The sequence below is a fragment of the Pantherophis guttatus genome, chromosome 9 (genome assembly GCF_059756535.1).
Source record: "Pantherophis guttatus breed Tessera chromosome 9, ASM5975653v1, whole genome shotgun sequence".
NCBI lineage: Eukaryota > Metazoa > Chordata > Lepidosauria > Squamata > Colubridae > Pantherophis > Pantherophis guttatus.
In genome coordinates, this window is record NC_142071.1 from 3,876,085 (window position 1) to 3,891,078 (window position 14,994).

General features: G+C 45.1%; 1 protein-coding gene across 2 annotated transcripts in view; it reads left to right on the forward strand.

Annotated features, from left to right (window-relative positions):
• Positions 1-14,994, forward strand: part of ADAM9 (ADAM metallopeptidase domain 9) — a 36,414-nt gene that overhangs the window by 371 nt on the left and 21,049 nt on the right. Inside the window, exons 2-6 of one of the 2 annotated variants that reach the window (XM_087875822.1) lie at positions 7,249-7,343; positions 8,416-8,480; positions 9,432-9,510; positions 12,662-12,738; positions 14,201-14,384. In XM_087875822.1, the coding sequence (XP_087731948.1) occupies positions 7,249-7,343; positions 8,416-8,480; positions 9,432-9,510; positions 12,662-12,738; positions 14,201-14,384 (500 nt within the window). Of the gene's footprint in view, positions 1-6,685; positions 7,344-8,415; positions 8,481-9,431; positions 9,511-12,661; positions 12,739-14,200; positions 14,385-14,994 lie in introns of those variants that run through there. The other variant, XM_087875821.1, reaches the window with a different exon arrangement.

The window sequence follows — 14,994 nt, forward strand, 5'->3', positions numbered from 1 at the left end:
CTCCGGCCGGAGAGCCCCTGGTCTGGCTGGGAAGCTCGGCGGAGGCCGCCCGCCCTCTTCCAGCCCGGCTGAAAAAGAGAGAAAGAGGGAGGAAGAACAAGAAGAGAGAGAGAGAGAGAGAGAGAGAGAGAGGGAGGGAGAGATAGAGGGAGGGGGAGGAAGAGAGAGAGAAGGAGAGAGGGAGGAAGAGAGAGAGAGAAAGAGAGGGAGGGAGAGAGGAGGAGAGAGGGAGGAAGAGAGGAAGAGAGAGGGAGAGAGAAAGAGAGAGGGAGGAAGAGAGGGAGGGAGGAAGAGAGAGAGAAGGAGAGAGGGAGGGAAAAAGAGAGAGAAAGAGAGGGAGGGAGGAAGAGAGTGAGAAAGAGAGAGGGGAGGGAGGAAGAGAGAGAGAAGGAGAGAGGGAGGGAAAAGAGAAAGGGAGGGAGGGATGGAGAGAGGAGGAGAGAGGGAGGGATGGAGAGAGGAGGAGAGAGGGTGGGAGGAAGAGAGGGAGAAAGAGAGGGAGAAAGAGGGAGGGAGGAAGAGAGTGAGAAAGAGAGAGAACGAGGGAGGGATAGAGGAAGGGAGGAAGAGAGAAAGAGAATGAGGGAGAGAGAGAGGGAGGGAGAGAGAATGAGGGAGGGAGGGAGGGAGAGAGGAAGAGAGAGAGGAAGCATGGGAGGGAGGAGGAGGAGAGAGAAAGAGAATGAGGGGGAGGTGGAGGGGAGGGAGAGGAAGAGAGAATGAGGGAGGGAGAGTGGGAGGGAGGGAGGAAGAGAGAAAGAGAGAATGAGGGAGGAGGAGGGAAGAAAGAGAGAGAGAAAGAAGGAGGGAGAGGGAGGGAGGGAAAAGAGAGGGAGGGAGAGAAAGAGAGAGAGAAAAAGAATGAAAGAAAGAAAGAAAGAAAGAAAGAGAGTCAGAAAGAGATAGTGAGAGAGAGAGAGAGAGTATAACAGAGAAAGAGAGAGAGAGATGGGGGGGGGGAGTTTCTTCGCTGCCTTTGTGGGCCCCTCCTCGGAACCGCTTCCCCAGCTGCCTTTTTCGTCCAGGAGAAACTTGATTTGGAGAAGCCCCTTTGATCGCAACGCGGATTTTAGCGTTAGGCTTCGCTTTCGTGTCTCGTGGGAACGCAGAAAAGGGTCGTTGGTGCCCAATCCCCCCCTCTCTCTCTGGGGTCCAGGAGTGTCATGGGGCGGGGGAGAAAAGCTGCGGGAAAATAGATTTTATACAGGCACACCTGTAAAGAAATCAATCCAAGCTTTTATTTATTTTATTTATTTATTTATTAAATTTATATACCGCCCTATTCCTAAGGGACTCAGGGCGGTGAACAGCGAACGATAAAAATACATGTAATACAAACGTTAATAATAAAAAACCAATTAAAATATACTAAACACTCTGGTCCTAGATAATTCAAGACATCCCAGTTTAAAATAAAATCAAAAAGCAATATAAAGGGAAAGTTAGGCCAGGCCAGCCTGCTGAAACAGGAATGTTTTGAGGGCACGGCGGAAAGTGCGTCAAGGAAGGAAGTCAAACAAGTTTGTGTTTCAAGAGCATCAACCCCCCCCCCCAAATTGACTGAAAGTGAGAGTCGAAGTCTGCACCTTGTCATAACTGTGCTGGTTGGAGAATGGTGGGAGTTGAAGTCCACAGATCCTCCGAGCTGCCAAGGTTGAGTAACAATTAGTAAAATGTTTATCTGTGTCCTCGGAGTCACCTGAGTCGTTTTAATGGTTCCGGTAGTCTGCAATTTTTATTTTTTTATTTTTGGAAATCCGTTCCTACTCCCACCCCATTCCAAGGGTGTCCATCCCAAATTCCATAGCTAAAAGTTTGTAGAGATTTATTTATTGATTGATTTATTGGTTCGATTTATATGCCGCCCTTTCTTCGGAGACTCAGGGCGGCTTACAATGCGTTAAGCAATAGCCTTTATACTTTTTGTATATACCTGCTTAGTAGGGCTTTCGGCCTCCCCAAGCGGTGTTCTTTTTTTATACAAAGTCAGCTTATTGCCCCCACAAACTGGGTCCTCATTTTACCGACCTCGGAAGGATGGAAGGCTGAGTCAACCTTGAGCCTGGTGAGATTCGAACTCGCAGTAATTGCAGGCAGCTGGTGCTACTTAACAGCACTTTAGTTCGCTGCACCACCAAGGACTTTCTTGGACTTTCTTGGTTTTTTTCTTTCTTTGAAGACGTTTCACTTCTCACCCGAGAAGCTTCCTCAGCTCTGACTGAATGGTGGGGAATGGAAGGATTGATGCTCCTTGCAGACAGCTGGTCGTTTGCATCCTTTTAGAGGGTCCTTGAAGCCCTTGGAGGTCTACCTGTGTCCTCAGGGTATCACCTGAGTGGTGCAAATGGTTTCTGTAGTCTGCAATTTTTTCCCCTCTGGAAATCCGTTCCTACTCCCACATCATTCAAAGAGCTGAAGAAGCTTTTTGGATGAGAAGTGGAACGGATTGCTTCCAGAGATTGTCTGAAATGGTACAGGTTTTTGGGGTTTTTTTGGCTGAGCAGGGGGACCTCCAAGGTCCCTTTGTGATTCTGTTAAGGTCCTTCTAGAAAACTACTAATCGGATGATTTATATGCTGCCAGGAGAGTGATAAATAGAAAAAAAAACCCTAAACACTGCTAGGAATCTAAACTGATTTGGACACAATCCCACAATTCCTAGGAATACTGTACATTTCCTTACACGCATGAATTGTAATCTTAAGGACATTGTATGCTGTTATCTTCCTTTGAAATAAGCAAGCTACAGTTCAAATATTGTGATGTTGGGTATTTCATGATATTCACTCCCCCAAAAATTATTGAATAATTGATATACTGGAAAATTGCAATTCTTTAGATATTTTTCATATTTCTTATTTGCTTATCTGTGTTGTCCTTTTATATGCTGTAATGTTTGCTAAAAGGTTTCATAAAAAAATAAGTTTAAAAAGACTTTGAAACCAGATGCCTAAAAGACTGAACACAGTGGACAGAAATACGAGAATGCCATTTTATAAGTTAGGCTTTTGGAGATCTTTTTAAAATTTTTACGGGCAGTCAAGAAGCCCGGTGAATTTTTAAGTTTAATTTTTAAGTTCCAAGCGAAACTTTACAATATTAGTATATAAGATTATAATAGGAAACAAGAACATAGACCTGATTTTGTTCCAGACTTTTAAACATGGTGCAAGGGAGAGATCTTTAAAAGTTTGTCTAAAATGAGCAGGAAAGAAGGAAGTGTATTTTTACTAATCTCTTACAAGCCCACACCTGCCCGCTCCCTGCAGGAAATAAATCCTATATACCATACTAAATCCACCCAAGGTAACTGAAGCAAGAGCATTTCAGAGTGCCAAAGACATCGGTGTTTGTGGTGTGAAGTAGCCAACATCGGCAAGATACCGCCTGTGGCATCTGCCATCTTGCCTCTTCTTTTTTGTTGTTGGACCAGGTTCAAAGCTCTTCTATGTTTACTTCCAGGGGTGGGCTTCAAAAATTTTAGCAAGGGGTTCTGTGCCCGGTTGCTGGGTGGGCGTGGCCATGGTGAGCGTGGCCTCCTGCACTACGGCGAGGGGGGGAGGTGTTTTCGCCCTCCCCGGCTCTCGAGGCTTTTCTTGAGCCTCTGGGAGGGCGAAAATGGCCTCCCCAGGCTCCAGAGGCCCTCTGGAGAAACAGGCCAGTTTCTAGCCTTCCCGAACTTCCAGTAGGCCCGTTTTTCACTCTCCCCGAGCCTCTGTGTGCACCCTGCACTTTCCTGCATCCAAAACGGGCCACATGGGGACTCCTGGGAGAGGCAGGGTGGGCGGGGTCAGCCCTGAGTAGGATTTGGGGGTTCTCCGAACTGCACAGAATTTTAGCTAGAGGTTCTCCCGAACCCCCAGCAACCCACCCCTGTTTACTTCTATCTGTCCAAAGTAAACTTTCTGTCAGGTTTCGATGTCGTCTCAATTAAAATAAATTGCATTTCCAAACAAATAGTCTTTGAAGAAATCTTTCATTTTATTAAGCACGACAACCTGTCCCCCATCATGGTGTAGCCAACACTGACTTCCTGACCTCAAAACCTTCCCTTTCCGTTCCCCAATTCTCTGCGTCTCATTGGCCCTCTTCCCAAATCACTCTCTCCATATCTCCCACTTCAGCTCCCAGGAATATCGCCCCCTCCCATCTCATCTCCTCGGAAACATTATCTCCAGGGAAAATAAGTAGGTGAGAAGTCAAGCATCCTCTTGCCAGCTGCCCCCTCTTCTCCGTCTTATGTCAGCACTAGCGTAAATGCAGGTTGAAGTGCTGACACTTTATATTTCTGGACATTGGTATAAGGAAAATTATGCCCTACCTTGAGATACAATCTTCTTCCTCGGAATTGACAGGCCCCTGTCCCTTTTAGCCTTCAGGAAGGTTGGAGGACCAAATGAACTTGTTCTGGAAGGTGGTTCATCTTGGTAGTCCCTGATTGTGGCTTGTCAGACCCAAGTCCAAAGATGACACCGTTTTCGCCCTCCTGGAGGCTCAAGAAAAGTCTCTGGAGGCTCAAGAAAAGCCTCCAGAGTCTGGGGAGGGTGAAAATGCCTCCCCACCCGCCGTGGTGCAGGAAGCTGACTAGGCCACGCCCCCATGACCACGCCCACCCAGCAACCGGGCAGAGAACCGGTTGCTAAATTTTTTCAATCCCACCCTTGACTTAATGGATGGAAGAACTGCTCCTTTGTTTACGGAAGGCATGCAAGACGAACTTGGTTTCTTCGCTATATTTTTATTAACCAATATTATTGGCTGCATGGGATCGGTCTGTTTTCCCTTCGTTGAAGACGGAATCTCTCAAAATCAGCAAGAGGAGGTTGAGAATCAGGAAAGAGTTCATTGCGAGATGCCAAAGTTCACGGGAAACAATCCAAGCTCGGCATCCTAGTTAATGAGATTACAAATCAGATTACCACCTCTTGGATGTTACAGTTTTCCCAAGCATCTTTCCTCCTGGGGATAAGATAGTAGAGAAGGAATGAATAACGTGGCTTTGGTCTCAAGACGTCGAGCTGCAAAATTGTAATTGTTCTCGTTTCAAGGTGTCAGTTTTGTAAGTGACTTTTTTTTGGGTGGGGGCAGTTTTTGAATCAAGATGAGATTTGGGCAAGGTTGGGCTTTTTGAATTGGTCTGCCTGGGGTCAGACTTTCAAAGTAGCTATTCCCCCAGAGACAGAGACAGATAAATAGAGTTGGAAGGGACCTTGTAGGTCATCTAGTCCAACCCCACGTCCAAGCAGGAACCCCTACACCATTTCTGACAGATGACAGTCCAGTCTCTTCTTGAAAGCCTCCAGTGATGAAGCTCCCACAACATCTGAAGGCAACTTCTATTCCATGGGTTGATTGCTCTCACTGTCAGAAAATTCCTCCTTATTTCCAGGTTGAATCTCTCCTTGATCAGTTTCCACCCATTATTCTTTGTCTGGCCTTTGGGTGGCTTGGAAAATAGCTTGACCCCCTTCCTCCTCTCTGTGGCAGCCCCTCAAATATTGGAAGACGGTTATCCTGTCTCCCTTGATCCTTCTCTTCACTAGACAAGCCGTGTCGAGTACTTGCAATCGTCCATCGTATGTTTTAATCTCCAGGCCTTTGATCGTTTTAGATAGATTCAGATTAACAGAATTGGAAGGGACCTTGTAGGTCATCTAGTCCAACCCCCTACCCAAGCAGGAGACCCTACACCATCTCCGACAAATGGCAGTCCAGTCTCTTCTTGGAAGCCTCCAGTGATGAAGCTCCCACAACTGCTGAAGGCAACTTCTGTTCCATGGGTTGATTGCTCTATTATTATTATTACAGTATGCATAGTTGTGAGGTAAAAATTGGACTATATCTCCATATTGAAGCGGTATGCTAAGTAAGAGGCATCTGAAGGATGTTTCTGAACATTTTTGTGAAGAGGGATTGTGCTCAATTTCCAAGATTATCTCTCCTCGCACAAAAGGCCCACTGTGCTCTCTTTATTTTTGCTGCCTCCCCACAGAGATAATGTGTCCATTTCTAGATGTAATAAATCCCCGAGTGCCCAGATTTCTTGAAAACGAAAAAGTTGGCTATTCAAAGGAGTTCTAACGTCGTGTGTTTGTTTATTTTTTGTTGTTGCGGCAGTAATATTTTCTTGTTTCCTGAAGATCTTTCATATTTTGAAGCTAGTTTTCTACAAGCTGAGCATTTAGGAGGGTTGCTCTTTGTGAACCATCCTTTTGTTTTCTTGTTGCTTTGCGTTGTGCTACAAAAAGTGTGAAATGGGGACTGCTGTGTAGACTTTGCAAAAATAAAAATAAAAATCACTATATCTATATACTACTAAAACTCTCCTCTAATCTATAACTGGCTGAAACCATGCATCATACTGGAATAATTTTTTGATCCAACATGTCTCAAATGGGCTAACTTATGTCCAAAATCTGGGCCCATGACTCCTCCTTTTTCTAATTTTCCTCCTCCTCCTCCTCCTTTTAATTTTGCTCCTCCTCTTCTAATTTTGCTCTTCCTCCTCCTCCTAATTTTTCCCCTCTTCCCCTTCCTCCTCCTTCTTATTTTGCTCCTCCTCTTTTAATTTTGCTCTTCCTCCTCCTTCTAATTTTGCTCCTCCTCCTTCTAATTTTGCTCCTCCTCCTCTTCTTCCTCCATCTAATTTTGCTCTTCCTCCTCTTCCTCCTCCTCCTTCTAATTTTGCTCCTCCTAATTTTGCTCCTCCTCCTCCTCCTAATTTTGCTCCTCCTCTTCTTCCTCCATCTAATTTTGCTCTTCCTCCTCTTCCTCCTCCTCCTCCTTCTAATTTTGCTCCTCCTAATTTTGCTCCTCCTCCTCCTCCTCCCCCCTCCTAATTTTGCTCCTCCTCCTCTTCCTCCTCCTTCAATAAATACTAATCAAAATTAATGTTACAATAATCACCCCTAATAGTAAAATTAATCTTTCTCTTGTAATTTTAGAAGTTCTAACTTCCGTTGTCATTGATAGAACAGATCCCATATCTCAAAATATTCAGTGTCTTCCTTTTCTTTAACTTCAAGGGTTAGTTTATTCATTCCTGCACATTCTAAGATTTTTGTTATTATCTTTTCTTCTGTAGGGATCTCCTCACCCTTCCAATGTTGTGCAAGCACGATTCTGGCCGCAATTATAATAAACCCTATCATTCTATGTTCTATTTATCTCACGCGCTCCGACCGTCCAGCGATTTAAAAGCCAGAGCTTTTGTTTTACAGGCTAACATGTCTTCTTCTTCTGTTACAGGATTTCAGTCACTTTCTCATCTGTCTTCCTACGAAATTATTGTGCCCAAGAGGATAGAACGAGAAGAGCAAAGAACACAGCCACAACATTTGGTGGTATTTAATCATGGGGGGGGGGGCAACTTCCATGAATCAAATTAAGGAGTTAATGGGAATATTGTGCACAGATACCGTGTTTCCCCGAAAATAAGACATCCCCTGATGATAAGCCCAATCGAGTTTTGAGCGCATGCTAGCAGCGGTGGCTCTTCCATCCCAAGGACCGGCCCATAGATTTCCACTGCTCTCCTCTCCTCTGCCTTCTGTAAATCCACATATCAGGCACTGGACCCAGCTGTTCCTCCTCTTCCTCATCAGCCATCTCCAGACCTGGGGGCTGTTGACTCTCCATCTGAGGGCTGACGGACGGCCCATGCTCCGCCTCTGTTTCTCTCTCTGCCACCTCCATTCCCTCTTCCCCCTCGGAGCTCTCAGGTTGCCTAGATGCTGACCCTGACTTCCATGCCTCCTCCTCCTCCTCCTCTGATTCGGCTGCTGGAGGGGCCGGTGGCCGACAGGCCACGACACAAACTGGACAATAGAATATAATAAAGATAAAAAAAGAATACATTACGTAAAAGGTTAAATCTAAAAATCACATAAGATGTATAAAGTATCCCTCACCCCCCGAAGAAGAGTGGTGGGTTTCAATTTTTTTTATTACCGGTTCTGTGGGTGTGACTTAGTGGGTGTGGCTTGGTGGGCGTGGCAGGGGAAGGATACTGCAAAATCTCCATTCCCATCCCACTCCAGGAGAAGGGTACTGCAAAATCTCCCTTCTCTCTCCACTCCAGGGGAAGGTTACTGCAAAATCTCCATTCCCGCCCCACTCCAGGGGAACATTACTGCAAAATCCCCATTTCCTCCTGATCAGTTGGGACTTGGGAGGCAGAGACTAGATGGGGGCGGGGCCAGTCAGAATTTTTACTACCGGTTCTCTGGACTGCTCAAAATTTCCATTACCGGTTCTCCAGAACTGGTTAGAACCTGCTAAAACCCACCTCTGCCCAAGAATATATATAAGAGAGAGAGAAAAAAGGTGAAATACTCTTTAAATATTGCTGCTTGACTCTCACTGTTCATTTATTTGCGACTGGGTCACTATTGCTTTCTCCCTCTATGCTTTCAGGACAAGTTATCGTTCAATGTTATAATTGAAGGAAGAGAATATATAATTCATTTAAGAAGGAACAAGTAAGTGATTCCTTTTAGCCTGTATGTCTATGGAGATTCTCAGTCATCCAGGACATGGTTATCTCAAAAGTGCTTTTTTTCCAAAGGTAACAGCAGTGGCCAAAATTGTGGAAACCTTTTTGGGAAAAGTGTATTTTCTAAAACTAGCTAACAACACCACTTTTTTTTTTTTTTTTGGAGTAGTGCCATAAAATTATATATCCGTGGAAAGATAATTTAATCAAGAATGTAATGCAGTAACTTTTAGGAAGGATTTGCTATTAGAATAGCAGTTACAGGATAAAGGAGAAAAGTGAAACACGTAGAAAAAACGAGATGTACAAAAATGATCACCAATGGAAAAAAAGAGATACACAAAAATGACCACTTGGTTGGGTAACCTTTATAGCATGAATGACGGCCTTACAACGTCTTCCCATGGAGTGAACCAAGTCTTTGAGTTCTGCAGGTGTTCTAATGTGAAACCAAGATTGAATGATGGCTTCTATGAACTGGGTTTTATTGCTGGGTCGCTTCTGACTAACCAGTTTCTTTAGTCGGCTCCATAGATGGTTGGTCAGGTTTTTTTTAACAGATTAACAGAGTTGGAAGGGACCTTGTAGGTCATCTAGTCCAACCCTCCGCCCAAGCAGGAGACCCTACCCCATTTCTGACCGATGGCAGTCCAGTCTCTTCTTGAAAGCCTCCAGTGATGAAGCTCCCACAACTTCCGAAGGCAACTTCTGTTCCATGGGTTGATTGTTCTCACTCTCAGAAAATTCCTCCTTATTTCCAGGTTGAATCTCTCCTTGTTCAGTTTCCATCCATTTATTCCTTCTCTGGCCTTCAGATGCTTTGCCTTTTTTTGTTGTAGTTCTCCTTCAGCTCACGTTTCTCTTACTTTGATTTAAAAAATAAAATAAAATTCTGCTTGGCATTCATAACATTTCCCCCCCCCCTCCATCCTTTTAGAGATCTGATGTCCCAAGACTTCACAATTTACACCTACAATAGAAGTGGAAGTCTGCAAACTGAAACTCCAAATCTTCAGGTGCGTTTTTATTTTTCTCTGAGGGGTTGATCGGTTAAAGAAAAAAATTGTTTCAAAGAATTTGCTCTGGCCGAGGAGGAACGTAGCCTGCCAGCCTTGGGGATGAAGTCAGAGGAACATTGGGGGGCGGAGGGGAAGGGGGGGGCTTTCTCTCCACTTCCTTTGTAGCCCCTCTTTTTCGGTCTGTGAGGAGAGGCATTGAGTGTGACTGACTGTGTGTGCGTGTGCAGAGAGGGATTTTTCCCTTCTACTTCTCTTTCAGTTTGTTAAGAGAGACTTAAGAAATGCCTGAAAAGGGACACGGTGGCTCAGTGGCTAAGATGCTGAGCTTGTCGATCGAAAGGTCGGCAGTTCAGCGGTTCGAATCCTGAGTGCTGCATAACGGGGTGAGCTCCCGTTACTTGTCCCAGCTTCTGCCAACCTAGCAGTTCGAAAGCGCATAAAAAAATGCAAGTAGAAAAATAGGGACCACGTTTGGTGGGAAGGTAACAGCGTTCTGTGCGCCTTTGGCGTTGAGTCTTGCTGGCCACATGACCACGGAGACGTCTTTGGACAGCTCTGGCTCTTCGGCTTTGAAATGGAGATGAGTACCGTCCCCTAGAGTCAGGAACGACTAGCACATATGTGCAAGGTGAACCTTTACCTCTAAGAAATGCCTTAGTAGAGAATATAAAAGAAATTCAGGGGGAAGAATTCCCATTTATTTAAGGATGTGGGGACAGGGTGCACTGGAATAGCACTGGGTCAAAAAAAGGACATAAAATTGGACACTTCTCACTTAACAACTGTCTGGAAACTCTGGTGCCAATTAGTGGCCCTACGTCGACTTACCTGTACAGAAAAAAACAAGGTAGGCCAGGACAAAGAAGTGGGTGGAGAAGAATGGGAGAAAAACTAAATTTTGATTGAATGAATTGGAGTTTCAGATTAATTCGATGAATTCAATCCAGGTATTATGTGTTGTGGTCCGCCAACAGCCTGCGGAGCTGGCAGCAGAGTCGGACAGTGAGGAGGCTGGGGAGGACCATGGGCCAGTCCTGGAGTCTGGGGAAGGCTTGGATGAAGGCTCTGTGTCGGAGGCAGAGAAAGGGCCATCTGGGAGGGATGTGCTGCCTCCGGAGGTTCCAGAGTCGGACCTCAGCGAGTCAGAGGAACAGGGGGAGCCTGTTCCCAGTGCACACATGCGCAGAGCTGCCAGAAGGCAAGAACAGTTAAAACAAAAGGGACGACTCAGGAGTAAGGCTTGGAGATGATTGGCCCCTCCCATAAGACTTAAAAGAGGAGCAAAGGCACGTGGGCCTTTGCAGGAAGCAACTTTGTTCGTTCTGTTCAGTTTAAAGTCTGAAGCTCTGTTTGATTCTGGAATCCCTGTGGCTTTGCCAATTAGGTCTTTGGCAGTGTGTCAAGGGAGATAAAGGTGGGTGATTATCAGCCTTATCCCGAAGAACTCTTTACAACTATTTGGGACTCCTCTGTGAATGAACAAGAATTCACAGCTGTTAAAATAAAACAGGGTTTTGGGACTCCGCGTGTATTTTACTGACTCAGGAAGCCTAGGTCAGAACATTGCGATTCGTATCGCTGATAGGAAATAAATTCCCCTTCTGATCACCCTAGAGATGACACGGCCAATTCCTGGCGCTGTCCCAGGAACCTCGCCGAAGACTTTTGTAGGAGCAAATTCCACAAGTATAATTCATCCGTTGGCAAATGATTAATTGGACTGAGTTAAGAGCGTTGATATCTCTGGAACTGGCAGGTATCATGAGTTGGTTTTTTTTTTGTTATTTCTCTCTAACTTTTGGACCTTCCATGCCGTACAACAGGCTGCCCCGCCTGTTGCGTGGAGACCGTGACTCAACCATGTTCAGGCTTTTAACGGCACCAGTTCTTCTCCTTACAGGAAGACTATACATTTATTTATTATTATTATTATTATTATTATTATTATTATTATTATTATTATTATTATTATTATTATTATTTAATTAATTTGTATACCGCCCTTCTCCAACAGGACTCAGGGCGGTGAACAGCCACGGTAAAAACACAACATATAAAATTTAAAAACAATTTAAAAAACATTAAATAATTTTGGCTATCCATTTAAAACAACCCGGATTAAAACCAATTACAAATTAAAACCGAAGGGATGGGATCCAGCCAGCCCGGCTAGGTTGAAAAAGATGTGTTTTCAGGACTCCGAGAGTGAAGGAGAGGAGTTGGCAAGGCCTCCCTCTCCAGGACCCTCCTCTCTGGCAATGCCTTCGGTGTCCGCCGAAGGGCAAGAGATAGGGCCGGGGCCAAGCACGTCCACGCAGCCACAGATGGACAGTGATGAGGGTAATGAGTCTTGGCTGGATCCACGCCAGCGTCGCAGAGATAAGCGCGCACAACAGAAGAAAAGGCGTGCCCGAGATTAGGCTGAGTCACTGGACCACACCCCACAGGGTATAAAAGGGAGCGTAGTGGCCAGTCAAATCTTGTGACGAACAAAGCTGAAAGCTTCCACGTCATTCTGCATTGCCGGACTTTTTGCTATAGACTTTGCTGGATTATCTCTGGACTTGATTAACTCCGTAATTATTGAGCTGTTTCTTTTGATGAATCAGAAGTGGGGAGAAGTTATCTCTCCTCTTCGTAAATAATAAACTCTTGGCAGGCAGCCACTAGGTTGTTGCCAAATTCCGTTATCATAAGGAAAAGGATTTTGCCGGCTGGTTTGGTCTTTAACTCTTGAACGTCAGTTGGTGTGTGTGCGCGTGTGGTTGGGGACAGAACACAGAGGGATGAAAGAGCCACATGCGGCTCCAGAGCCGCGAGTTGCCGACCCCTGCTTTAGGTACTCAATTGTAATTTATTTAAAGTCAATCCCAGCATGTGTTTGTTGACTCAAGAAAGCAGTGTACTTCATGCCTTAAACCAGGGGTGGGGATCCATGGCCCTTTTATGACATGTGGATTTCAATTCCCAGAATTCCTGAGCTAGCCAGGAATTCTGGGAAGTGAAGTCCCCAAGTCATAAACGGGCCCCCAGCTCTAACAGCTTCTGAATAATCCCTTCAGGGCCACCAAGGCGCTCTATATCAGGGTTAAACTACTGATGTGGCCTTCTTGCTCAGTTTTTATTCCTTTCTTCCCCACCCATTTAGAAGCACTGCCACTACCAGGGATATGTCGAAGGCGTCTCAGATTCTACAGTTGCAATCAGCACCTGCTTCGGGCTCAGGTAAACGAGCTACCTGTTGGACTTGTTCGTAGGTAGGGAAGAAGCTGACAAGCATCGGTCCAGAAGTGATTTAGCGCTTTGAGTTGCCCCCCTTCCCCTTTTAAAAATCCTTTGGTTGTCTTCTTCTCTCCTCCCCTTCCCCCCCTTCCTCTCCTCCCTTTCCTTCCACTCTCCATTCCTCCCCTCCTCTCCTCTTTCCTCTTCACCCCTCAATGCAGAGCATGAGTTTAGTTCTCGTAGCCTTATAACCAGTACCTGGTTGATAAAGCAATTACGCACGCAGATGGGTGTGACTAAAAAGCGCCTCCTGGCACAGTCCCAAAAATGCCCATTATTTCTGTATATTTGAGTCTTAATTTATTTCTTTTTTATTGCAACACATTAATACAATACAAAAACATACAACATTTATATGCATACACTCTTTTTTCCACCTCTTTCGTAGTGGTCCTTACTTTATATTTACTATTTATACGAATTTTGATTTTATCTTGATCCATATCGCTCTCTGTCCCCTTCATTTCATTTGCATTTTAATTGTTCTTCACATTTCAATCACTATATCGCAATTTACCAAATTACCCCATTTTATTTTAGTACTTCTTTTTCTGCCCTTTATTCTTCTTTCTCGTTTTCCCTTTCCTCCAACCACTCTTTAACCGCCTTGAGTCTTAATTTCTGTGTTTTTTTTTAAATTATTATTTATTAACTACTAAACATGACGTTCCATAGCTCCTTTGAGATTCAGGCCCACCGTTTGGAAAATGAGGCTGTTACTACCGGTTCTGTGGGCGTGGCTTGGTGGGGGGGGTAATGTGACTGGGTGGGCGTGGCCAATTAAAAAAAAAACTTTTAAAACCATTTTTTCTACAACCTCTTCGCCGAAGAGGCTCTAAAAAAATGCTTTCAAAAGGCTCTGACGATCCCAGCTGAATTGCCTGATCGTCAGAGGCATTTTTTTTTCTTTTAAATGCCTCTGACGATCAGGCAACTCAGCTGGGATCGTCAGAGGCTTTTAAAAGAAAAAATGCCTCTGCAGATCAGGCAACTCAGCTGGGATCGTCAGAGGCTTTTAAAAGAAAAAATGCCTCTGCAGATCAGGCAACTCAGCTGGGATCGTCAGAGCCTTTTGAAAGCATTTTTTCTACAACCTGTGAAGAGGTTGTAGAAAAAAATGCTTTTAAAAGCCTTAGACGTGCGATCATCAGAGCCCTTTTTTTTCACTTTTAAAAGCATTTTTTTCGGCCAAAGAGGTTGTAGAAAAAATGCTTTTAAAAGTAAAAAAAAAAAAAGCCTCTGATGATTGTGCGGCTCAGCTGGGCAATGGTGGGGGGGGGGCAGGGATTTTTGCTACCGATTCTCCGAACCATCCGCCTCCATCGCTACCGGATCGGGTGATCCGGTCCGAACCGGGAGCATTTCACCCCTGGGCTGATGTCTTAAGGTGGGTTGTCATTGCCAGGGGCATAGTACAGATGCAGGACGTCACCTATGGAATTGAGCCCATCAACTCAACTTCTTACCATGCTGTCTACCGGATGAAGAATGTGAAGAAAGAGCCCCGGAGCTGCGGCGTCTCTCATCTGGAAGGAAACTGGGAAACCGCCGATGCTCAGCACCATCCAGATGTTCCTCTAATGGCGAGAGTAGGTTGCCTTACGGAAGGGATTCCTTTTTTTTACAGTTGGCTATTTGCAGGAATGGCTGTCATTTTTTTTTTCTTTTTAAATCCCCCTCTTTGTTAAATTTAATAGAAGAAGAAGAAAAAAAAATACATTATTAGACCATCTGTGTCAGGGGATAATTATCTCGAAAGCACAGTACACAATATGCATGTTAGGCCTGAAAGCCAGCTGGGTGAGTTTGGACTACAGATGTCAAGATCTCTGAGCTTGGTTGTTTTCTTGCAGATGTTTTCATTGCCCAAACTAGGCAACATCATCACTGGCACTGATGAGGTTACCTAATTCGGTAATGAGACGCCTGCAAGAAAACGACCAAATTCAGAGAATAGCAAGGACCCCACAGTCCTCCTCCTCCTCCTCCTCCTCCTCCTCCTTCCCCCCTCCCCCCTTCCTCCTCCTCCTCCTCCCCCCAATCCCTGAAAATCCCAGTCCCTTCTAGCACTGATGAGGTTACCTAATTCGGTAATGAGACGCCTGCAAGAAAACGACCAAATTCAGAGAACAGCAAGGACCACACAGTCCTCCTCCTCCTCCTCCTTCCCCCCTTCCTCCTCCTCCTCCTCCCCCCCTC